We start from the raw sequence: 24,633 nt of genomic DNA on the forward strand, positions 1-24,633 counted from the left end.
TTTATTTTTTATTATACTTTATTTATGATGATATGATATATATCATATTATTATGAATAGCTGCCCATCTTTCAGCCAACTGTGATCCATTGCTAGAAATTAAGGTTTTCCCTAAACGAAGTATAAAGAGAAAAGGAAGTGTTGTCCGTGCATCGGTCCCCAACCTTTTTTCTCACCATGGACCGGTTTCCAGAACGACAGGTTTTTTTTCCGTGGACTGGGCAGGGTGGGGTGGGGTGGGAGAGGGATGATTTCCTACTCTACCTATATCCCGTATATGAGCAGATGCAGCTTTGCTGGGCTTCCATAGCTCGGTTCCTTGGTACCAGTACCACAGTCCTGGAATTCAGAGACAGATAACAGTTGGAAGGGGTCTTTGTAGGTCATCTAGTCCAACCCCCTGCCCAAGTGAGAGACCCTACACCATTTCTGACAGAGGGCAGTCCAATCTCTTCTTGGAAGCCTCCAGGGATGAAGCTCCCACAACTTCCGAGGGCAACTTCTGTTTCATGGGTTGATTGTTCTCCCTGTCAGAAAGTTTCTCCTTATTTCCAGGTTGAATCTCTCCTTGTTCACTTTCCATCTATTTTTTCCTTGTTATGCCTTCAGGTCCTTGACCTCCACCTCCTCTCTGGGGCAGCCCCTCAAATATCGGAAGGCTGCTCCCCTGTCTCCCCATGTCCTTCTCTTCCCTAGACTAGCCAGGCCCAGTTCCTGCAACTGTTCTTATGTTTTAATCTCCAGTCCCCTCATCATCCTGGTTGCTCTTCTCTGCACTTTTTCTAGAGTCTCAACATCTTTTTTTTTATAGTGTGGTGACCAAAACTGGATGCAGGACTCTAGGTGTGGCCTTACTGAGGCTTTATAGAGCGGTATTAGTACCTCCCTTGATCTCGATTGTATCCCTCTGTTAATGCAACTTAGGATTGCATTGGCTTTTTTGGCGGCGGCTGCACAACATTGGCTCCTATTTAGCTGGTTGTCCACTAAGACTCCGAGATCCCCCTCCCAGTTCCTGCTATTGAGCCTGGTTCCACCCAGTCTATTATAGGTGTCCTTTGGGTTTTTCTTGCCTAAGTGTAGAACTTTACTTTTCTCTTCCTTTTTTTTTGAATATTTTTTTATTTTTAACAACAAACTTAAACAAACCCAAACATAAAACAACAAATTAAAACCTTCTTTCGGTTGTACAGTGTGTCAGTTGGTACATGTGCACAATATCAACAGTTTTTCCTTCTTAAGTTAAATTGAAATTCATGTTATATAGATCAACTATTCATATCGTATTATATTATTATTTAATCATCATAAGACTTTAATTACAAATTCTCATCATCCTTTTTGAGCAAATCACAACGTCCCTAATATGCAATTATAACGTGTCATTTCATTGTATTATATTTGATATTATCTTGTATTTATGTTATAGTATGCTTTATTGCATTTTTTCCATCTAGCCATTGATAAAACAAACCCCATATTTTATAATATTCCTTTTCTTCTTCCTCTCTAATTGCTAATGTCAATCTACTCATTTCTGCACCGAGACCCCTGCTTTGAAGGGCCCCTCAAACCAAACCCACTCAGGCCGCACGATAAACCGTGAAATCGACCCAAGCATCGTGGCTTGTGAGCATGCCCGTTGAAGTGGTTTGGCTAAGAACGCTCCGAAGCCTGTTGGATTCCTGCCTCCTTACCTCTTTGGCCTTGTTAGGGGAAATACCCAAGATTCAGGGTGCTCGGGAGCGGGTGGGATTCTACCGGTTTGGAACGGTTCAGTAGAACCGGTTGTTACGATTCCGCGCAGTTTGGAGAACCGGCAAATCGTGGCCCTGGCTGGCCCCGGCCCTCTCCGCTCGCCCCCCCACCCTGCCTAGTCAGTCCGTATTGCATATGCGCAACATCGCGCGCATGCACGACATGGCTGACTGCATTCTCTCCCGTCCAGTCGCTCCTTAAGCTGTTTCTTTTTTTTCCCTCCCAACGATCAGCTGTTCTGACGATCAGCTGTTCCATGATCCCCCTCACTGTCTTACTGCTTCCCCCGGGAGGCTTCCCTGAGGCCCAGGAGGCACAAAAAAAAAAACGGGCGGGTGGCAAAAAAAGGACATGCCCACCCAGTCACATGAACCCGCCCACCTAGCCATGCCCACCTAGCCACGCCCACCTAGCCACGCCCACCTAGCCACGCCCACAGAACCGGTAGTAAAAATGTGCTTGGCCTGTAAGCCCCCAGAATAAGAGGATGAGGTTTGGAGGAGGAACTGAGTAGTGGCTGGAAGAGGGAAAAAATGTTCCTTTCTGATTCTTTTTCTCTCTGTTGCAGGAGACCTCCAACAACACCTCCAAGCCATGTTTATGCTACTTCGACCTGAGGATTATATCCGGCTGGTAGGTCTCTTTCAAACAACCCTTCTGCGTCCCCTCCACTCCAGTTCCCCCAAACCTCTTTTTCATGTTTTCATTCATATCTACTTTTACTTTACTTATTGTCTTTGCACTTCGTACAACGAAATCAAGCACTATCTTCAGTGCACATATCATGACCATGACTCACGAGGTGGTGGCCTCAGGGTCGATCCCACCACCGGTTTTAAGAGGCTACTATGGAATACTGGGTGTATATTTTCCCTAGCAGTCGGGGCAACTTCATTTGCACCGTGACTGGGCTGATGACCTTTACTATGGGGAAGGGTCCCATGAACTTTGGCCCCAACTCCTTACTAGGGAGCCTTAACTTCAAGTATTTGAATAGAATAGAGAATAGAGAATAAAGAAGGAATGAGAATAGAATAGAATAGAAGAGAAGAGAAGAGAAGAGAAGAGGAAGAAGAATAGAATAGAATATAGAATATAGAATATAATAGAGAAAGAAGGAATGAGAATAGAATAGAATAGAGAAAGAAGGAATGAGAATAGAATAGAATAGAATAGAATAGAATAGAATAGAATAGAATAGAGACTAGACTAGAGAAGAGAAGAGAAGAGAAGAGAAAAAGGAAGAAGAATAGAATAGAATATAGAATATAATAGAGAAAGAAGGAATGAGAATAGAATAGAATAGAGAATAGAGAAAGAAGGAATGAGAATAGAATAGAATAGAATAGAATAGAATAGAATAGACTAGACTAGACTAGAGAAGACTAGAGAAGAGAAGATAAGGAAGAAGAATAGAATAGAATAGAGAATAGAATAGAGAAAGAAGGAATGAGAATAGAATAGAATATAGAATATAGAATAGAATAGAGAATAGAGACTAGAGAAGAGAAGAGAAAGAAAGAAGGAAGAAGAATAGAATAGAATAGAAAATAAAATAAAATAAAATAAAATTCTTTATTGGCCAAGTGTGATTGGACACACAAGGAATTTGTCTTTGGTGCAAATGCTCTCAGTGTACATAAAAAAATAGAATAGAATAGAAATTAGAAAATGAAATAAAATGAAATAAAATAAAATAAAATTCTTTATTAGCCAAGGGTGATAGGACACCCAAGGAATTTTTTGTCTTGGTGAAAATTTGGTGGAGGTAGACCTTCTCCCCCACCTGGAATGAGTTGACAGGTGGTTCTTTCTGGACGATGCCTTTTACGCCAAGGTGTGACTTGCCCCACTTAAATTGGGGGGGTTGCGCAGGACCTGGGAAAGGGTTTGAATCTTCTTGCCCCCAACACTGAGCAAGGAGGACATGCTGGGTCTTTCCAGACTGGCTGATGTCTCCAGCCGGCCCCGGCGGTCAGCTCCCCACCGGCTGACCGGTCATTGTTCAGCTGCCACAGTGGCTCCTTTGTGCGTCGTCCTTCAGGGGCGATGTGGGTTGAACCCCGCCTTCCCTGAGCAGGGCCAGGGGTGCCAGGCCGCAAGACAATGCCTCCCCTTTGTCCAGCACTAAATTTAGCCGGCCGAGGAGGTCAGGCGGCGGCCACTTGGGGTTGCTCGCTTGGGGGGTGGCCGGGACACGATGGGACGCTCCCTTCTCCTCCTAGAGGAGTTTCTAAGGATTTTTTTATTTTTATTTTTATTTTTTTTTTCAATTTTAAAAATAAAGTTTATTTAAGTTTCATATATTTAAAACATGGATTTTTTTTAAAACGGGGGGTTTTTAAGAAAAGATTGCAGAACTATTTTTCTGAAATGGTGCTATAGGGTCTCTGGCTTGAGGAAGGGGCTGGATTAGAAAGCCTTTTAGGTCCCCTCCAGCACTAGGATTCAGGGAGGGAGGGAGGGAGGGAGGGAGGGAGGGAGGGAGGGAGGGAGGGAGGAAGGAAGGAAGGGAGGGAGGGAGGGAGGGAGGGAGGGAAGGAAGGAAGGGAAGGAAGGAAGGGGGAAGGAAGGAAGGAAGGAAGGAAGGAAGGAAGGAAGGGAGGGAGGAAGGAAGGGAAGAGAAGGGAAGGAAGGAAGGAGAGAAAGGGGAAATGATAGGGAAGGAGATAAAAGGAAGGAAAGAAAAAACAAGAGAAAAGGGAAATGATGGGGAGGAAAGAGGAAAGGAGACAAAGGAGGAAGGATGAGAGAAAGGGAAGGAAGGAGAGAAAGGGAAAATGATAAGGAAGCAGGAAGGAAGGAAGGAAGGAAGGAAGGAAGGAGAAAGGGGGAAATGATAGGGAAGGAGATAAAAGGAAGGAAAGAAAAACAAAGAGAAAAGGGAAATGATGGGGAGGAAAGAGGAAAGGAGACAAAGGAGGGAAGGATGAGAGAAAGGGAAGGAAGGAGAGAAAGGGAAAATGATAGGGAAGCAGGAAGGAAGGAAGGAAGGAAGGAAGGAAGGAAGGAAGGAAGGAAGGAAGGAAGGAAGGAAGATAGTTGGGTCCTTGGTGCTCTCTGAGCTGGGAGAAAGGGAAAATGATGAGAAGGAAGGACGGCAGGAGACACAGGAGGGAAGGAGAGAGAAGGAAGGAAAGGGAAAATGATAGGAGGAGAGGGAGAGAGGAAGGAAAGGAAGGAAGGAAGGAAGGAAGGAAGGAAGGAAGGAAGGAAAGGAAGGAGAGAAAGGGGGAAATGATAGGGAAGGAGATAAAAGGAAGGAAAGAAAAAACAAAGAGAAAAGGGAAATGATGGGGAGGAAAGAGGAAAGGAGACAAAGAAGGGAAGGATGAGAGAAAGGGAAGGAAGGAGAGAAATGGAAAATGATAAGGAAGCAGGAAGGAAGGAAGGAAGGAAGGAAGGAAGGAAGGAAGGGAAGGAAGGAAGGAAGGAAGATAGTTGGGTCCTTGGTGCTCTCTGAGCTGGGAGAAAGGGAAAATGATGAGAAGGAAGGATGGCAGGAGACACAGGAGAGAAGGAGAGAGAAGGAAGGAAAGGGAAAATGATAGGAGAAGAGAAAAAAGGAAGGAAGGAAGGAAGGAAGGAAGGAAGGAAGGAAGGAAGGAAGGAGAGAAAGGGGGAAATGATAGGGAAGGAGATAAAAGGAAGGAAAGAAAAAACAAAGAGAAAAGGGAAATGATGGGGAGGAAAGAGGAAAGGAGACAAAGGAGGGAAGGATGAGAGAAAGGGAAGGAAGGAGAGAAAGGGAAAATGATAAGGAAGCAGGAAGGAAGGAAGGAAGGAAGGAAGGAAGGAAGGAAGGAAGGAAGGAAGGAAGGAAGGAAGGAAAAAAAACTAATCAAGGAGAGAAGCAACCTGGAATTTAGGAGAAATTTCCTGAAAGTGAGGACAATTAACCAGGGGAACTACTTGCCACCAGAAGTTGTGGGCACTCCATCACTGGAAGTTTTAAAGAAGAGACTGGACAGCCGTTTGTCTGAAATGGTGTAGGGTTTCCTGCCTGAGCAGAAGGTTGGACTAGAAGACCTCCAAGGTCCCTTCCAACTCTGTTATTCTGTTAAAAGAGAGAGCTCTGTTTCCGGTGGACTCAGTTCAGACAACCGAAAGGAATGAGAGCAACAATCCAGGCTTCTCCCCAGCTTAGCTCTCTTCAGACATACTGGGAGTGGTAATAATAATAGCACTTTATACTGCATTAGTGAGACCACACCTTGAGTCCTGCATCCAGTTTTGGTTGCCATGATACAAAAAAGACGTTGAGACTCTAGAAAAAGGGCAGAGAAGAGCAACCAGGAGGATTGAGGGAAACTGGAGGCTTAAAACATACGACGAACTGGTTGCAGGAACTGGGAATGTCTGGTTTCACTAAGAGAAGAACTAGGGACAACAAGCTAGCAGCCTTGCAATACGTCAATCTTTATATTAATCATATTCGATATTTCAATATTTGAGGAGCTATTCAAAGCAATACGATTGGTGCTTGCTGCTAATTTCATTCCGAAAAAAATATTGAAATATTAAAAATAAAATAAAATCCCAGAACGCAAATGATCCTCACATGATCTAGCTCTTAACGATGCCCAAAGTGACTTCAACTCAAGACTTCCTAGAAACGTGGGACATTTCCCGAAACATTCGGCGGCTTTGCATTATCCGATGAGGTGTTTTGCTTCTCCGTCTTTCTAGCAGAGAGAGACAGAGAGGGGTGGGTGGGTGGGAAATTGCATAGATATGGATATTCTTCTTAAATGTTTTAAATATATGAAACTTAAATAAACTTTATTTTTTTAAAAAAAAGAAAGATATGGATATTCTCCATTCCTTGCAGCGGGATTCAGGATTTGGTTCTATGATTCTACGATTCCTTGTCCTGGAATCTAAAAATAAATAAATAAATTGGCCCCAACAGACAGTTTAATAACAAACAAACAGCACTTTGCAGATTGCAACCACTGGTCAGGTGGCTCTGTTTACAATTTTCCTTGGCTCCAGAAGCTGGGGAGGCTGACGGCTGGTAGACTTTGAACGAGAGGTGTGTATGTCTCTCTCTCTCCTCTCTCCTCTCTCTCTCTCTCTCTCTCTCTCTCTCTCCCTCCCTCCCTCCCTCCCTCCCTCCCTCCCTCCCCCATCCAGGTCCAGGAGCCAAGGGAGGGCAAAGGGTGATTAGGAGACAGGAATAATAGGATAAAAATAGAAATAGAAAAGAAATAGAAGAGAAGAATAAAATAGAATAGACTAAGCTAGAAGAGAAGAGAAGAATGGAATAGAAGAGAAGAGAAATAGAAGAGAAATAGAATCGTAGAGAATAGAATAGAATAGAATAGAATAGAATAGAATAGAATAGAATAGAATAGAATAGAATAGAAGAATAGAGTAGAGTAGAGTAGAATAGAATAGAATAGAATGGAATGGAATGGAATGGAATGGAATGGAAGAGAAGAGAAATAGAAGAGAAATAGAATCGTAGAGAATAGAATAGAATAGAATAGAATAGAATAGAATAGAATAGAATAGAATAGAATAGAATAGAATAGAATAGAATAGAATAGAATAGAAGAATAGAGTAGAGTAGAGTAGAGTAGAGTAGAGTAGAATAGAATAGAATGGAATGGAATGGAATGGAATGGAATGGAATGGAAGAGAAGAGAAATAGAAGAGTAGAGAATCAAATAGAATAGAATAAGGAATGGAATAAGAATAGAATAGGGAATAGAGTAGATAGAGTAGAGTAGAATAGAAATTAGAATAGAATATAGAATAGGATAGAAAATTCTTTATTGGCCAAGTGTGATTGGACACCCAAGGAATTTGTCTTTGGTGCAAATGCTCTCAGTGCACATAAAAGAAAAGATACAACCGTCAAGAATCATCAGGTATAACGTTTAATAATAGTCCTAGGGTACAATAAGGAGGAAGAATTACTCAGAAAAATCAACTTTGAAAAGGGCCTTGCAAGAGTAAGAGCATTTAGAATAGAACAGAGCTGGAAGGGACCCTGGAGGTCTTCTAGTCCAATTCCTCCAGCAGGAGAGACCCTACATCATTTCAGACAAATGATTGTCCAATCTCTTCTTAAAAGCCTCCAGAGATTGAGAGGGAAGGGAAGGGAAGGGAAGGAAGGGAGGGAGGAAGGAAGGGAGGGAGGGAGGAAGGAAGGATAGCAGAACAAGTGAGTTGGAAGGAACCTTGGAGGTCCACTAGTCCACCCCCTGCTAAAGCAGGAAACCCTATGCCAGTTCAAACAAATGTTTGTCGAGAAGAGATTGGACTGCCATTTTTTTAGAAATGGTGTGGGGGTCTACCGCTTGGGCGGGGGTCGGACTAGATGACCTATAAGGTCCCTGATTATCTGTTATCTGTTACCTTCTTAAAGGCCTCCAGTGATGGAAGCCCCCACAACTTCTAGTGGCCAGCTGTTCCACTGGTTCATTGTCCTCACTCTTAGGAAGTTTCTCCTTAATTCCAGGTTGCTTCTCTCCTTGGTTAGTTTCCAATCATTGCTTCTTGTCCTGTCTTCAGGGGCTTTGGAAAAATCGCTTGACTCCCTCTTCTTTGGGGGCAGCCCCTCAAATACTGGAAGGCTGCTATGTCCCCCCCTAGTCCTTCTTTTTTCTAGACCGGCCATACCCAGTTCCTGCAACCGTTCTTCCTATGTTTTAGTATCCAGGGCTTTGATCATCTCAGTTGCCTCTTCTCTGCACTTTTTCCAAAGTCTCAACATCATTTTTTTTTTCTTTTGGAGTATGGTGACTCAGATTGGTTGCAGAAGTTGGACTCCAACTCCCAGCATCAAAAGAAGCCCCTGATTTCAATCCTCCCCAACTCCCTTCCCTGCTTTTCCTGGGAATATCATCTCCCCGCCCCCTGCAGGAAGAAGAGGCATCCTTAGAAAGCCACCTCCGGCCGGGCCGTTCCTGGAAATCCGCCCTGGCTGTTCAACCGTTGGACGCCAGGCACCGTCTCCTCCTGCAGCCGTGATCGTGCGGCGAATTATCCCTGCCCAAATTGATTTAGCAAAGCCACTTAGGTTACGCTGATCCGCCTGTTGCCGGAGAGGCCTCTGGGGAGCTAGCAAGCAATTGCATTTCTCTCTGTGTGTGTTTGAGTGTGTGTGTGTGTGCGTGCGCAAGCACTTATTTTTATACCAGGATTCCCCCGAAAATAAGACCCTGTCCAAAGGTAAGTAGTAGGGCAGCTCTACCACCACCCCATCCCCAACCTAGCTTAATTTTTTACTCATCCAATCTGGAGTGGGCGCGATCTTAATTCGGAGGTAGGGCTTATTTTTGGGCACAGGTATAAAAAAATCAAGCTAGGGCTTACTTTCAAGGTAGGTCATATTTTCAGGAAAACAGGGTAGTTAGTAGGAGTTTTAAGTTCCCCTTCCTTGCGGAGCTACTGGTTTAAAGATTTTTCAGATTGGCATCCCAGGATTCCAGCCTTGGTCCTTTATGCCAGGGGTCCCCAACCACCGGGCCCCGGACCTGAGATCGGTCCGTGGAACATTTTCTACAGGGCCGCCGGTTTGCTGGGCGCCGCCATCTTGTTTCGATGAGAAAGTGCTTTCGGTGAGCTTTTCTGGTTGGAAAGCGGCGTTTGGGTCCTGAAGGAATCCTCGCGCCTTAGTTTCATCGAAGGGGGCTTGAACGAAACTAAGGCGCGAGGATTCTTTCAGCACCCAAGGCAAGCGAGCGGCGGCCGTCCCAAGCCGTCCCGAAGCCCATCGACAAAGGTACAAAGGAGGAGTTGAAGGTGGCGGGGAGAAGCGGGGGACGGCTGGCTGGCCGGTCGCTCGGCTCGCCTTGTCATGCGTGCTGATGCCGGTACCGGGCCGCGGATCATTTTGTGATGCCGGTACCGGGCCGTGGCACAAAAAAGGTTGGGGGCCACTGCTTTATGCTTCTTCTCATCCAGGACTCACAGCCCCCGGAGAGTCCTCCACTTACAACCGTTCGCTTAATAATCGTTATATCGAAGTTACAACAAATCAAGGGACTTATGACCGTTCTCGCAGTTACAACTGTGGCGGCATCCCCCATGGTCACGGGATCAAAATCTGGAGGCCTGGCTTATATTCAGGGCGGTTGCAGTCTCCCGGCTTCCAAGAAGGAAGCCAGATTCACTTAACAACCAGGTTACTAACTGCTGCACCGTTTCACTCAGGAGATTGGACAACCACTTGTCTGAAATGGTATAGGGCAGTGGTGGCTAACCTTTTGGGGCTCCTGTGCCAAAAACTGTGCATGCGCTTGCACGCTCGCGCTCGCGTGCCAGCACCTAGAAGGCAGTGCGCCACCCCCCTACACCCCCTATGCACGCTCCTGCAATCCCCACCCACCCACCCACCACACCGTTACCTGCACTGTGCCTCACAGATGATTTTTTCGGCCAGTTTGAGGCCTTTTTCGGCCTCCCAAAGGCTTCAGGAAGGCTTCTGCAGGCTTTGCAGGCCCAAAACTAGCCCCGTTTCGTCACTTTCTATTTTCCCGGAAATACCGGAAGTGACGAAATGGGGCTTGTTTTTCGGCCTGCAAACCCTGCAGAAGCCTTCCTCAAGCTTTTGGGAGGCCAAAAAAGGCCTCAAACCGGCAGAAAAATCAGCTGTGAGGTGCGCACATGAGCAGTGAGGTAAGTTTACCTGCAGCCACAGGTGCCATAGGTTTGCCATCACGGGTGTAGGGTTTCCTGCCAGAGCAGGGGGTTGGACTAGAAGACCTCCGAGGTCCCTTCCAACTCAGTTATCCTTCCTTCCTTCCTTCCTTCCTTCCTTCCTTCCTTCCTTCTTTCCTTCCTTCCTTCCTTCCTTCCTTCCTTCCTTCCTTCCTTCCTTCCTTCCTTCCTTCCTTCCTTTCCTTCCTTCCTTCCTTCCTGTTCGTCAGGGGTTTATTCTATTCTATTCTATTCTATTCTCTGTGGCAAGAAATGTCATAAAACAGGGCAGGATTCACTTAACAACGATCTGGCTTAGCCATGGCAATTTGGGGCTCGTTTTTGGTGGTAAGTTGAGGACTTCCTGTGGATGAAATCGAGCTGGCAGCCAGGCTGGGCAACCGCCTCGTAGGACATGCAGTGACTTTGACGTCTGCCTGTGGCTTCTAGGCTGAGAAAAGGTGGGAGGGTGGCCCTAATTGTGGGGTTCAGCCTGATTGGGGTTGAAGCCAAGCTTTGCCAGGTGCCACCTTCAAGGGAGGCACCCCACTGGCACAGGGGGTGGGGGGCAGATTCACCCTTCATCCCTGCAAAAGAGCCGGGCGGAGCAGAGCCAGCATCTGCGTCGACTTCCTTCCTATGGTATCCTTTGTCACACGGGGCACCTTGCGCTGGACTTCCTCTCGGCTTCTTGGAAGTGACTTGCACTCTTTCGCTTGCCCCTTTTTTCGTGCCCGTTGCGTCAATGCCGCCGTGGCGGTGGCATCCGGGGTGGAGGGAACCCCGATACGTGTCTATATATATATGTACCTCTAGCCTTCCCTGCGCTGAGACAGTTCTCGTTTGAAGCTGGGCAACCACCACAGTGAGTCTGTCAAGCTATTTTGGGTATCGGTAAAAGGAGAATATTTGGAGCTCAGGGTTAAATGGTGGGGTCCTTGGTGCTCTCTGGGCTGGGTGGTTTTCTTGCAGACGTTGCATTGCCTGACTAGGGAACGTCATCAGCGCAGAAGGGAGGAGGAGGAGGAGGAGGAGGAAGATTGTGGGGTCCTTGGTGCTCTCTGAGCTTGATTGTTTTCTGGCAGACATTTCATGACCTATCTAGGTAACATCATCAGGGAAGGAAGGAAGGAAGGAAGGAAGGAAGGAAGGAAGGAAGGAAGGAAGGAAGGAAGGAAGGAAGGAAGGAAGGAGAGGAGAGGAAGGAGAGGAAGATAGTTAGGTCCTTGGTGGTCTCTGAGCTGGGTGGTTTTCTGGCAGATGTTTCATGACCCAACTAGAGACCATCATCAGTGCTAGAACAGAGGGGAGTTAGTGGGAAGAGGAGGGTGGAGGATTGTGGGGTTCTTGGTGCTCTTCGAGCTTGGTGAGTCTCCTGCTTAAACAGAGGGTTGGACTAGATGACCTCCATGGTCCCTTCCCACTCGGTGATTCCGTTATTTTAAAGGGGTCTCTCTTGGGTTTCCTTCCTAGGCGGTGAGACTGGAGAGCAGCTATCAAAACCGCACCCGTTACATGGTGGTGGTCTCGACGAATGGCCGGCAGGACACAGAGGAGAGCATCGTCCTGGGGGTGGACTTCTCATCTAATGACAGGTGAGTCGCGTTGAAGGATTCTGGTGGACCCCCCCTGAGGCAGGGGAATCCAACTGGGGCCACTTTAAGACCAGTAGACTTCAACTCCCAGAATTCCCCAGCCAGCATGTGCTAGCTGGGGAATTCTGGGAGTTGAAGTCCACTGGTCTTAAAGTGGCCACGGTTAGGGAAAAAAAACACATTGCTTTCGGGTTGCTAAGCCAAGGTTAGTTGTTAAGCTGAATTGCACCCCATTTTACGACTCTTTTTTGCCAAGGTCGTTAAGCGCATCGCCGCGATTAAATAGCTTAAATAAATTAAATTAAATAAATAAATGAAATTAAATGTCGTGAATCGAATCCAGCTTCCCCCACCGGTTTGGCTCCTCGGATGTCCGCCGGGGGAGTTCACAAAAAGCTGACCGGTGCAACCATACATGTGGGTTGCCCGTCTCGATCACGTGACTGTGTGGGGGGAAATGCTGTGCGCAGGTCGTAAGCACGAGGCCCGGTTGTACGTGCGAGGACCAGGCCCCAAGGCCCTTTTTTCCCAGGGCCATTGTAACTTCACCCGGTCGCTTCAACAGATGTAGGAAGGGAACATGCTTGTGCGACTGTCATTAAGTGCGAGGACCGGTCGTAAGTGCGAGGACTGGGGCGCAAGGCCCTTTCCCCCGGCGCCATTTTGTCACTTCCCCCGGCCACCTCAATGGATGCTTGTTCAGTCAAGGATCACCGGTAACATTTTCGAGCAAGATGGCGGATCTACGAAGACGACAAAGCCAGAAAGAGTTGCAGAAATTATTAAGAAAATATTGGAATGTGCTGAAATGAGTAGATTGACATTTGAAATTAGACAACAAGAAGATAAACAATTTTATAAAATTTGGGACCTTTTCTATCAATGGTTGGATGATAAAATACAATAATAGAATATTTAGAATTTTAGATAATAATGAATATATAAAGAGATATTTTCTTTTCTTTTTCATTTGATATCACATCTGTAAAATGTCTTCAGGATAGATTTGGTATGATTATATGATTTGTTATAAACTAAATTAAGTAAATTATAGTTATCTCGCAAAGTATGAAGGAATAAAATCATAGTCAAATGATTGTTTAATAGTGATACCAGGGTATATAATTTCTGATTGATAATATGAGTTACTATGTAATGTAACTGTAATCGAGACTACGAAATGAATGCACAAAAACTGGTAAACCAACCGACACACTGTTTGTATATTTATGAAAGAAAGCTGGATGTTTTTATGTTTTGTTTGTTTTGTTTGTCTTTAAAAACTAATAAAATTGTTTTCCAAAAAAAAAAAAAAAGCCCAGAAAGGGTTGCTACTACCGGTTTGCCCTGGTTCAGGCGAACCGGTTGCAAACCGGGAGCTAATTTTATGGCCGGTTCAGTGAAACCGGCAAATTCCACCCTTGGCTGGCCCTGCCCTTCCACCCCTTTTTTTCCCTCCCCGGAGTCCCCACGTGGCCCGTTTTGGGTCCCAAGGCCCACACAGAGACTCTGGGAGGGCGAAAATTGGGTTAGGCAGAGAAGGAAAACCCAGCCTCCCTGGCTGGAGATATTTTTAGGGACGTTCTCCTGTTCTCCGCTCCCTCTTCCTCCAGAGACCCCAGCAACAAGGCTAAATCGAGCTTGGAAATTCGAAGCAGGGTCAGGTGGGATGCTTGCCAACAGCCAGGAAAGCAGCAGACGGCTAGACACGGCCTGGGGGGGTGGAGGGTGTGAGGTTGGGTGGCCAAACTGACCCCCCCTCCCTGCCCAAGCTGGACCGAAATCAAGGTCAAGGGAACAAGTTCAGAAATAAAGTCCTTTCTGTCCCGTTTCAACGGTCTCTTTATCTTTTCTCATTCAACAAAATTTCTCCTGTAATCACTGATTGGAGTATAATGATTTGAATTGAGATGAAATAAAATAAAATAAAATGAAGAAAGTTTAAAAGAGGGGAGAAGCTATATAGAAAATGTAGAATGGTAATAAGATAGGGAATGGAATATGAAAATGAGCATGAACTTGAATTGGTATATGTACGAAGAGATGTAACCCGGGATCAGGCTGCTTTCAAAAAAGATGTTTTTTATGTTTTATGTTTTGTTTGTTTCTGTTTGTTTTTAAAAATAAATTTTTTTTAAAAAAAAAGAAATAAAGTCCTTTCCTCCCGCTTCATATCAAGCTATCTATCTATCTATCTATCTATCTATCTATCTATCTATCTATCTATCTATCTATCTATCTCTCTCTCTCTCTCTCTCTCTATCTATCTATCTATCTATCTATCTATCTATCTATCTATCTATCTATCTATCTATCTATCTATCTATCTATCTATCTATCTATCTATCTATCTATCTATCTATCTATCTATCTATCTATCTATCTCTATATCTATCTATCTATCTATCTTTATCTCTATCTATCTATCTATCATCTATCCATCCATTCTATCTATCTATCTATCTATCTATCTATCTATCTATCTATCTATCTATCTATCTATCTATCTATCTATCTATCTATCCATCCAACTATCTATCTATCTATCTATCTATCTATCTATCTATCTATCTATCTATCTATCTATCTCTACCTATCTATCTATCTATCTATCTATCTATCTATCTATCTTTGTTTCTGTTTGTTTTTAAAAATAAAAAAAAATTAAAAAAAAAGAAATAAAGTCCTTTCCTCCCGCTTCATATCAAGCTGGGGAAATATCTATCTATCTATCTATCTATCTATCTATCTATCTATCTATCTATCTCTATATCTATCTATCTATCTATCTTTATCTCTATCTATCTATCTATCTATCTATCTATCATCTATCCATCCATTATCTATCTATCTATCTATCTATCTATCTATCTATCTATCTATCTATCTATCATCCAGCCAGCCAGCCAGCCATTGATTCTACTTTCTATCTGTCTGTCAACTATATCTATCTATCTATCTATCTATCTATCTATCTATCTATCTATCTATCTATCTATCTATCTATCTATCCATCCATCCATCCATCCATCCATCCATCTATCTCTATCTATCTATCTATCTATCTATCTATCTATCTATCTATCTATCTATCTATCCATTATCTATCTATCTATCTATCTATCTATCTATCTATCTATCTATCTATCTATCAGCGGTAACATAAAGTGCATAGAAAAAAAAACCAGCTGAAATAAAATCATCCTCAGCAAATAATGTGAATTAAAAAATAAGAATTATAAGCTGAAACAAAAACAGCGGTAAGAAATATATTGAATAAAAGTTGGGGGGAAAATCAGCGGTCACCTAAATAAAGTGAATGAAAAAAATAAACTAAAAGGTAAAAAAATATATCAGCGGTAACCAATAAAGTGATTTTTTTTAAAAATCAGCTGGGGAAAAAAAAGTCAGCAGTAACAAATAATGTGAATAGCAAAATAAAAGCCTGGAAAAAAAAATCAACGGTAACCAATAAAGTGAATAAAAAAATTAATCAGCTGAAACAAAACCAGCGGTAACAAATGTAGGGAATTAAAATGAGTAAATAAAAGCTGAAAAAAAATCAGTGGTGACATAAATAAAGTGAATAAAAAAATATGTAATATCTGAAAAAAATCAGTTGATAACAAAGAAAGTGAATCAATAAAAAATAAAAAATCAGCGGTAACAAAGTGAATTAAAAAATAAATAAAGGCTGGAAAAAAATCAGCAGGAACATAATGAAGTGAATAAAGCCAGCTACTTTTATTCACTTAACTGCTGATTTATTTATTTTTTAGGATATTTTTGAACCTCCCGATCTTGGGCCTTTTTACAATGGAAAAAAAAAAAATCAGGACCCATCAAATTGTCCCCCCAGGAAGTTAAAAACTTTAGCTAAGCAAAGCAGCTGTGAAGCTAGGAAATAAATTTAATAATACATGATAACAAAAAATATAAATGAGGTTATGCCCCATTTTACAATCTTTTGGCCAATGGTTCTTAAGCGAATCCCTGAGGTTGTTAAGTGAATCCTGCAGTTGTTAAGTGAAACCTATTGACGGAAGCCAGTTGGGGAGGTCGCAAATGGTGACCACGTGACCACTTGGGATGCTACAACTATTGTAAATACACACCAGTTGCCAGCTGCCTAAATTTTAATCACATGACGGCAGGATATTGTGTTGGTCATAAGTGCGAGGACTGGTGGTAGGTCCCTTTTTCCAGTGCCGTTGTAACTTGGAACAGTCACTAATAGAATAGTTGTGAATTGAGGATTACCTGTAGTGTTTGTCACATGGGACTGAGTCCTGAGCTCCTTAAACAAAATTGTGTCTCACGTGGGTGACTTTGGTCCTGGGTTCAAGTCTTGCTAAAAGCTTTAACGTTTCTTTTTATTGGTCCTACAGCACCGTTTGCACAATGGGTCTGGTCCTGCCCCTCTGGAGCGATGCTCTCATCCATTTGGACGGTGATGGGTAAGTTTATTGGGTGTCACCTGAGCTTAGGAGAACACCTTCCCTTCCACCTGGCACCCCAGGTTTTCTCCCCTGACAGCACTGGGTGAGTCTCTAGCTGTGTTTCTCAACTTCAGCCACTTTAAGAGGGGCTGTCTTCAACTCCCAGAATCCCCCACCCAGCGTGCTTTAAGAGTGGCAGACTTCAACTCCCAGAATCCCCCACCCAGCCTGCTTTAACAGGGATGGACTTCCGCTCCCAGAATCCCCCAGCCAGCCTGATTTAAGGGGGGAGGACTTCCACTCCCAGAATCCCTCAGCCAGAAGGCTTTAAGAGGGGAGGACTTCCACTCCCAGAATCCCCCTGCCAGCCTGCTTTAAGATGGGAGGACTTCCACTCCCAGAATCCCCCATCCAGCCTTCTTTAAGAGGGGAGGACTTCCACTCCCAGAATCCCCCAGCTAGCCTACTTTAAGAGGGGAGGACTTCCACTCCCAGAATCCCCCACCCAGCCTGCTTTAAGAGGGGAGGACTTCCACTCCCAGAATCCCCCACCCAGCCTGCTTTAAGAGGGGAGGGCTTCCACTCCCAGAATCCCCCAGCCAGCCTGATTTAAGAGGGGCGGACTTCCACTCCCAGAATCCCTCAGCCAGAAGGCTTTAAGAGGGGAGGACTTCCGCTCCCAGAATCCCCCACCCAGCCTGCTTTAACAGGGATGGACTTCCGCTCCCAGAATCCCCCAGCCAGCCTGATTTAAGAGGGAGGGCTTCCACTCCCAGAATCCCCCAGCCAGCCTGATTTAAGAGGGGCGGACTTCCACTCCCAGAATCCCTCAGCCAGAAGGCTTTAAGAGGGGAGGACTTCCGCTCCCAGAATCCCCCAGCCAGCCTGATTTAAGAGGGAGGACTTCCACTCCCAGAATCCCTCAGCCAGAAGGCTTTAAGAGGTGAGGGCTTCCACTCCCAGAATCCCCCATCCAGCCTTCTTTAAGAGGGGAGGACTTCCACTCCCAGAATCCCCCAGCTAGCCTACTTTAAGAGGGGAGGACTTCCACTCCCAGAATCCCCCACCCAGCCTGCTTTAAGAGGGGAGGACTTCCACTCCCAGAATCCCCCACCCAGCCTGCTTTAAGAGGGGAGGACTTCCACTCCCAGAATCCCCCAGCCGGTCATGCTTTAAGAGGGGAGGACTTCCACTCCCAGAATCCCCCAGCCATCCTGCTTTAAGAGGGGTGGGCTTCCACTCCCAGAATCCCCCAGCCAGCCTGCTTTAAGAGGGGAGGACTTCCACTCCCAGAATCCCCAGCCAGCCTTCTTTAAGAGGGAGGGCTTCCACTCCCAGAATCCCCAGCCAGCCTGCTTTAAGAGGGAGGACTTCCACTCCCAGAATCCCCAGCCAGCATGCTTTAAGAGGGGTGGACTTCCACTCCCAGAATCCCCCACCCAGCCTGCTTTAAGAGGGGTGGACTTCCACTCCCAGAATCCCCCACCCAGCCTGCTTTAAGAGGGGTGGACTTCCACTCCCAGAATCCCCCAGCCAGCCTGCTTTAAGAGGGAGGGCTTCCACTCCCAGAATCCCCCACCCAGCCTGCTTTAAGAGGGTGGACTTCCACTCCCAGAATCCCCACCCAGCCTGCTTTAAGAGGGGAGGACTTCCACTCCCACAATCCCCCAGCCAGCCTGCTTTAAGAGGGGTGGACTTCCACTCCCAGAATTCCCCCAGCCAGCCTGCTTTAAGAGGGGTGGACTTCCACTCCCAGAATCCCCCAGCCAGCCTGCTTTAAGAGGGAGGACTTCCACTCCCAGAATCCCCCAGCCAGCATGCTTTAAGAGGGGTGGACTTCCACTCCCAGAATCCCCCAGCCAGCCTGCTTTAAGAGGGGTGGGCTTCCACTCCCAGAATCCCCCAGCCAGCCTGCTTTAAGAGGGGTGGGCTTCCACTCCCAGAATCCCCCAGCCAGCCTGCTTTAAGAGGGAGGACTTCCACTCCCAGAATCCCCCAGCCAGCATGCTTTAAGAGGGGTGGACTTCCACTCCCAGAATCCCCAGCCAGCCTGCTTTAAGAGGAGGGCTTCCACTCCCAGAATCCCCCACCCAGCCTGCTTTAAGAGGGGAGGACTTCCACTCCCAGAATCCCCCAGCCAGCCTGCTTTAAGAGGGAGGACTTCCATTCCCAGAATCCCCCAGCCAGCCTGCTTTAAGAGGGGAGGACTTCCATTCCCAGAATCCCCAGCCAGCCTGCTTTAAGAGGGGTGGGCTTCCACTCCCAGAATCCCCCAGCCAGCCTGCTTTAAGAGGGGAGGACTTCCACTCCCAGAATCCCCCAGCCAGCATGCTTTAAGAGGGTGGACTTCCACTCCCAGAATCCCCCAGCCAGCCTGCTTTAAGAGGGAGGGCTTCCACTCCCAGAATCCCCCACCCAGCCTGCTTTAAGAGGGAGGACTTCCACTCCCAGAATCCCCCAGCCAGCCTGCTTTAAGAGGGGAGGACTTCCATTCCCAGAATCCCCAGCCAGCCTGCTTTAAGAGGAGGACTTCCATTCCCAGAATCCCCCAGCCAGCCTGCTTTAAGAGGGGAGGACTTCCATTCCCAGAATCCCCCAGCCAGCCTGCTTTAAGAGGGTGGGCTTCCACTCCCAGAATCCCCCAGCCAGCCTGCTTTAAGAGGGGAGGACTTCCACTCCCAGAATCCCCAGCCAGAATGCTTTAAGAGGGAGGGCTTCCACTCCCAGAATCCCCCAGCCAGAATGCTTTAAGAGGGGAGGGCTTCCACTCCCAGAATCCCCCAGCTAGCCTGCTTTAAGACGAGTGGACTTCGTTCTCAGGGGGAGAGAGAGAGAGAGAGGGAGGGAGGGAGAGACTTTGGGGTTCATGCAAGGAAAGCAGCAGGAACAGCAGAAATCTTTCTTTCTCTTCCCCAAACTCCACCAGAAATGAGCCTCTTGGAGCAGGAGGCCTTGCAGGGTCCCAAAGACTCATTTCTGGTGGAGTTTGGGGGAGAGAAAGAAAGACTTTGGCTGCTTTCCTTGCATGCAGCCAAAAGCAGAAGAAGAAAGAAGCGGAAAGAAGCAGCCCGGTGACCAGGCCAGGCGTGTGGGGCGAGTGGGGCAAGTTCCCCCCCTCCGCCCTTTCCCCCCTCCCCTCACTACCTCGTGGCGTTCGCAATACAAGCGATGCAAGCCTTGTGTTCCTGTGCAGCCTGGATTAATTGCTTGGGGGGGGCATTTCTCTGCGGACCACCAAAATTTTCTCACAGACCCCCAGTGGTCCCTGACCCACTGGTTGGCGACCACTGCTCCCTCCCAAGAAATGGAATGAGTTCCTTTCTTTTTTTTAAAAAGAAAAATGTATTGATTGACAGTGTCGTGGTTTCTTCCTTATTGCCAAATTGTGGGAACGGACACCCTCGGGCCTCGGTTCTTCAGGTCGTGCCAGTCTCCCCAAAAAAAATCAAGGAAGACAAGTTGAGATTCTTCTAAAAGGAGATTATTCCCCTTTTGTGTTTCCCACCTCTGGACTGAAATCTTTGCTAAAACGGATTATTTGCACCATAAAAGCGTCAATTCTTGGGAACTGTTAAGGAGATGCTGTCTTCACCCACGTTCTCATACAGAAGCTCTCTAAACTGCTCCTCTGGAATGCAGCCCCTCCCTCCTGGGAATCCAGACTCCAGTCCACTACAGTGAAGGGGAAAAAAAAAAAGGGATAAACTTTCCCAACCTCCTTAACTTTAAGCTCAATTGTTTGAACCGCCCAAGGGGAAATTGTCTTTTAAAAAGATTTTTAAGGGTTCAGAGGTTTCAAACCCTCTTTATCTTGTCTTGCAGGGGCTTCAGCGTTTCCACCGACAATCGGATTCACATCTTCAAACCGGTGTCCGTGCAAGCCATGTGGTGAGTCCCTTTCTGCCTCTCCGCGTTTGCTAAATCCTGCTAAACAAAGATTGGACTGCCATTTGTCAGAAAGGGTGTAGGGTCTCCTGCTTGGGCGGTGTGGGTTGGGCTAGATGACCTACAAGGTCCCTTCCAACTCGGTTAAATCTGTTAAATCTGAGGCCATAAAATATAAATCCCTTGGTCTGGAAGGACCTGCAACCAGGTGACCCTGAAGAGTTTTTCCAACCGGCAGCGGTCCTTTCTCGGTGGAGTGGATACCCACAGCTATACTGCTCTTGAACATGGAGGCTCCATTTCAGTGTTGAGTCTTGTGGATGGCCGATCCCTGGACTGGCAAAGTCTTATTGCTGCTCAGGTGCTTTTGAGGTCATCTGGATGCTGTTGAGCGAGAAGCATTTTTAATTTATTGAATATTTATTGCTTTTGGCTTGGGTAAAACCCACTTCTCCTTCTCCTGGGTTTCCCTGAAAATAAGACCCTGTCTTATATATTTTTGCCACCAAAAAAAGCACCAGGTCTTATTTTCGGGGGAATGTCATCCACTGATTAACCTCACTTGTGTGCGTCGCCCCCCCGGCCTCCTTTTCGCTGTCAGACGCCTTCAGGAACTACTTCTTCTGCGGCTGACAAGACTTTCACAACTACAGACCTATACCAGGCTTGGAGAGTTGCCAGGCCGATATCTTCCAAATGCCATGCTGTAGCAGACAATACTTGGCAAGAAGTCACAAACAGATCTTCACACTAATTAAAGGAACTAATGGTCTCCTGCAAACCCCACTCCTCTTTTAATCCCTCTGGGAGGGGCCATTCACTGTCCACTTGTGCCTTTACTCTCAAGTCGACCTTTGTTCCTTAGCTGTTCCTTTCTTCTGGCAGCTCTGTGCATGCACACACTGGGAACAGGCTCCAGCTGTTTTTCTGCCCCACTGATCTCCGACTCCGAAGGCAGCTTATAACTGTTAGATGTCCCTGGCCCCATCTTTGCTCTTTTTCCTCAGCTGTTCCCTTCTTCTGGCAGCTCTGTGCATGTGCATACTGGGAACAGGCTCCAGCTGTTCTTCTGCCCCACTGATCTCCAACTGTGAAGGCAGCTGATAACTGTCACATGGCCCTGGCCTCATCTCTGCCTCTTCTTCCTCAGTTATTCCCTTCTTCTGGCAGCTCTGTGCATGCGCACACTGGGAATAGGCTCCAGCTGTTCTTCTTCCCCACTTATCTCCGACTCCGAAGGCAGCTTATCACTGTTTGGAGGGTCCTGGCCCCAACTCTGCCTCCGACGCAGAGTCTCCGTCAGAGTCTTCTCCCGACTCCAGGACTGGCCCATGCTCCTCCCCAACCTCCTCACTGTCCGAGTCGGCCGCCAGCTCCGCTGGCCACTGGCGGGCCACAACAGCTTTACCTGGGTTGAGGTCGCCTGCTATTTTTGTATTCCAAGAAAGCCAGCAGTTGAGCTGAGTGACCTTCGTGGAAATAAAGAGAAGGCTGTGCAGCCAGCTTTCCTTTCCTTGGCACGGATTAGGTTGGCAGCTGTGCCCGACCAGGAGCCCAGTCCGTGCCAAGGAGCTTAGCATGGTTGTTGTGTTTATGTGATGTTTTCCATGCTTTCCTTCCCACCCCACCCCCCCTTCCAAATCTCCCTCTCCCTTCGCAGCATAATTGAGGCTGTCGAGGGAAAAGCAGGGTGGCTGCCACTGATGAGGTTACCTAGTTGGGTCATGAAACGTCCGCAAGAAAGCAAACAGGCTCAGAGAGCACCAAGGAACCCACAGTCTCCTTCCTTCCTTCCTTCCCTTTCATTCGTTCCTTCCTTCCCTTCATTCGTTCCTTCCTTCCTTCCCTCCCTTCCTTCCTTCCCTTTCTTTCCTTCCTTCCTTCCCTTCCATTCGTCCCTTCCTTCCTTCCTTCCCTTCCTTCCTTCCCTTTCTTTCCTTCCTTCCTTCCCTTCATTCGTTCCTTCCTTCCTTCCCTCCCTTCCTTCCTTCCCTTCCTTCCCTTCCTTCCTTCCCTTCCATTCGTCCCTTCCTTCCTTCCTTCCCTTCCTTCCTTCCCTTTCTTTCCTTCCTTCCTTCCTTCCCTGATGATGTTCCCTAGTGGGTCATGAAAAATCTGCAAGAAACCCATCCAGCTGAGAGAGCACCAAGGACCCAACTATCTTCCTCTCCTCCTTCCTTCCTTCCTTCCTTCCTTCCTTCCTTCCTTCCTTCCTTCCTTCCTTCCTTCCTTCCTTCCTTCCTTCCTTCCTTCCCTTCCCTTCCCTTCCCTTCCTTCCCTTCCTTCCCTCCTCCCTCCCTTCATTCCTTCCTTCCTTTCCTTCCCCCTTCCCCCCTTCCTTCCTTCCTTCCTTCCTTCCTTCCTTCCTTCCTTCCTTCCCTTTCTTCCTTCCTTTCCTTCCTTCCTTCCTTCCTTCCTTCCTTCCTTCCCTTCCTCCCTCCCTCCCTCCCTCCCTCCCTCCCTCCCTTCCTTCCTTCCTTCCTTCCTTCCTTCCTTCCTTCCTTCCTTCCTTTCCTTCCTTCCTTCCTTCCCCTTCCTTCCTTCCCTTCCTTCCTTCCCTTCCTTCCTTCCCTTTCTTCCTTCCTTCCTTCCTTACTTCCTTTCCTTCCTCCCCTCCCTCCCTCCCTCCCTTCCTTCCTTTCCTTCCTTTCCTTCCTCCCCTCCCTCCCTCCCTTCCTCCCTCCCTCCCTCCCTCCCTTCCTTCCTTCCTTCCTTCCTCCCTCCTCCCTCCTCCCCTCCTTCCTTCCTTCCTTCCCTTCCTTCCTTCCTTCCTTCCTTCCTTCCTTCCTTCCTTCCTTCCTTCCTTCCTTCCTTCCTTCCTTTTAGCACTGATGATGTTACCTAGTTGGGTCATGAAACGTCTGCAAGAAACCCATCCAGCTCAGAGAGCACCAAGGGCCCAACTATCTTCCTCTCCTTCCTTCCTTCCTTCCTTCCTTCCTTCCTTCCTTCCTTCCTTCCTTCCTTCCTTCCTTCCTTCCTTCCTTCCTTCCTTCCTTCCTTCCTTCCTTCCTTCCTTTTAGCACTGATGATGTTACCTAGTTGGGTCATGAAACGTCTGCAAGAAACCCATCCAGCTCAGAGAGCACCAAGGGCCCAACTATCTTCCTCTCCTTCCTTCCTTCCTTCCTTCCTTCCTTCCTTCCTTCCTTCCTTCCTTCCTTCCTTCCTTCCTTCCTTCCTTCCTTCCTTCCTTCCTTCCTTCCTTCCTTCCTTCCTTCCTTCCTTTTAGCACTGATGATGTTACCTAGTTGGGTCATGAAACGCCTGCAAGAAACCATCCAGCTCAGAGAGCACCAAGGACCCAACTATCTTCCCTCTCCTTCCTTCCTTCCTTCCTTCCTTCTTCCTTCCTTCCTTCCTTCCTTCCTTCCTTCCTTCCTTCCTTCCTTCCCTGATGATGTTACCTAGTTGGGTCATGAAACGTCTGCAAGGAAACCACCCAGCTCAGAGAGCACCAAGGACCCCCTCATTTCAACCCGTAGCTACAAATATTTTCCTCGATTCAACTGGGGTCACCTTGTTTCTCTTCCTCTCGCCCCCAAACAGGTCTGCCCTGCAGAGCCTTCACAAAGCCTGCGAAGTGGCCCGCATCCACAACTATTACCCCGGCAGCCTTTTCCTCACCTGGGTCAGCTACTATGAGAGCCACATCAATTCCGACCAGTCCTCGGTCAACGAGTGGAATGCCATGCAGGATGTCCAGTCCCACCGCCCGGATTCCCCAGCCCTCTTTACGGATGTGTAAGTAGATTGGGGGAGCCCTGCTACCGTGTTTCCCCGAAAGTAAGACGCTGGCTTAATTTTTTATAATTTTTTTTGCCACCAAAAAAAAAAAAAAAGGCACCAGGTCTTATTTTTGGGGGATGTCATCCACGGAGTAACCTCACTTGTGCGCGTCGCCGCCGGCCTCCTTCCGGAACTCCTCTTTCTGCAGCCAGCAAGGCTTTCTGGAAGGCCTCTGCAAGCGATATAACAGAGCTCTGGATCGATCCAGAGCTTTGTTCTCAGCTCCAGAGGCCTTCAGGAAAGCTTTGCCAGCCTTGCTGGCTGCAGAAGAAACGGGCCGGCCAGGCAGGTGTCGGGGTGTGCGAGGCCTGGCTACACCTGTCCAAAGGTAAGTAGTAGGGCAGCTCCATGCCCCATCCTCACCCTAGTTTAATTTTTACCCGTGGACCCTGGTGTGGGCGGCGTCTGAATTAGGGCTTATTTTGGGGGTAGGTCTTACATTGGGCACATGTGTAAAAAATCAAACTAGGACTTACTTTCAGGGTAGGTTGTATTTTCAGAGAAACAGGGGAGGC

At 47.0% G+C, this 24,633-nt stretch overlaps 1 protein-coding gene across 1 annotated transcript in view; it reads left to right on the top strand.

The window, feature by feature from the left end:
• Positions 1 to 24,633, top strand: part of SSH2 (slingshot protein phosphatase 2) — an 89,373-nt gene that overhangs the window by 34,902 nt on the left and 29,838 nt on the right. Inside the window, 5 exon segments of the mRNA XM_087955741.1 lie at positions 2,327 to 2,391; positions 11,884 to 12,005; positions 16,394 to 16,462; positions 20,267 to 20,332; positions 23,879 to 24,073. Coding sequence (XP_087811867.1) covers positions 2,327 to 2,391; positions 11,884 to 12,005; positions 16,394 to 16,462; positions 20,267 to 20,332; positions 23,879 to 24,073 — 517 coding nt within the window.

This window comes from Notechis scutatus, chromosome 1, assembly GCF_049901735.1.
Source record: "Notechis scutatus isolate UNSWTSFEM ecotype Mainland chromosome 1, rNotScu1.2, whole genome shotgun sequence".
Lineage (NCBI taxonomy): Eukaryota > Metazoa > Chordata > Lepidosauria > Squamata > Elapidae > Notechis > Notechis scutatus.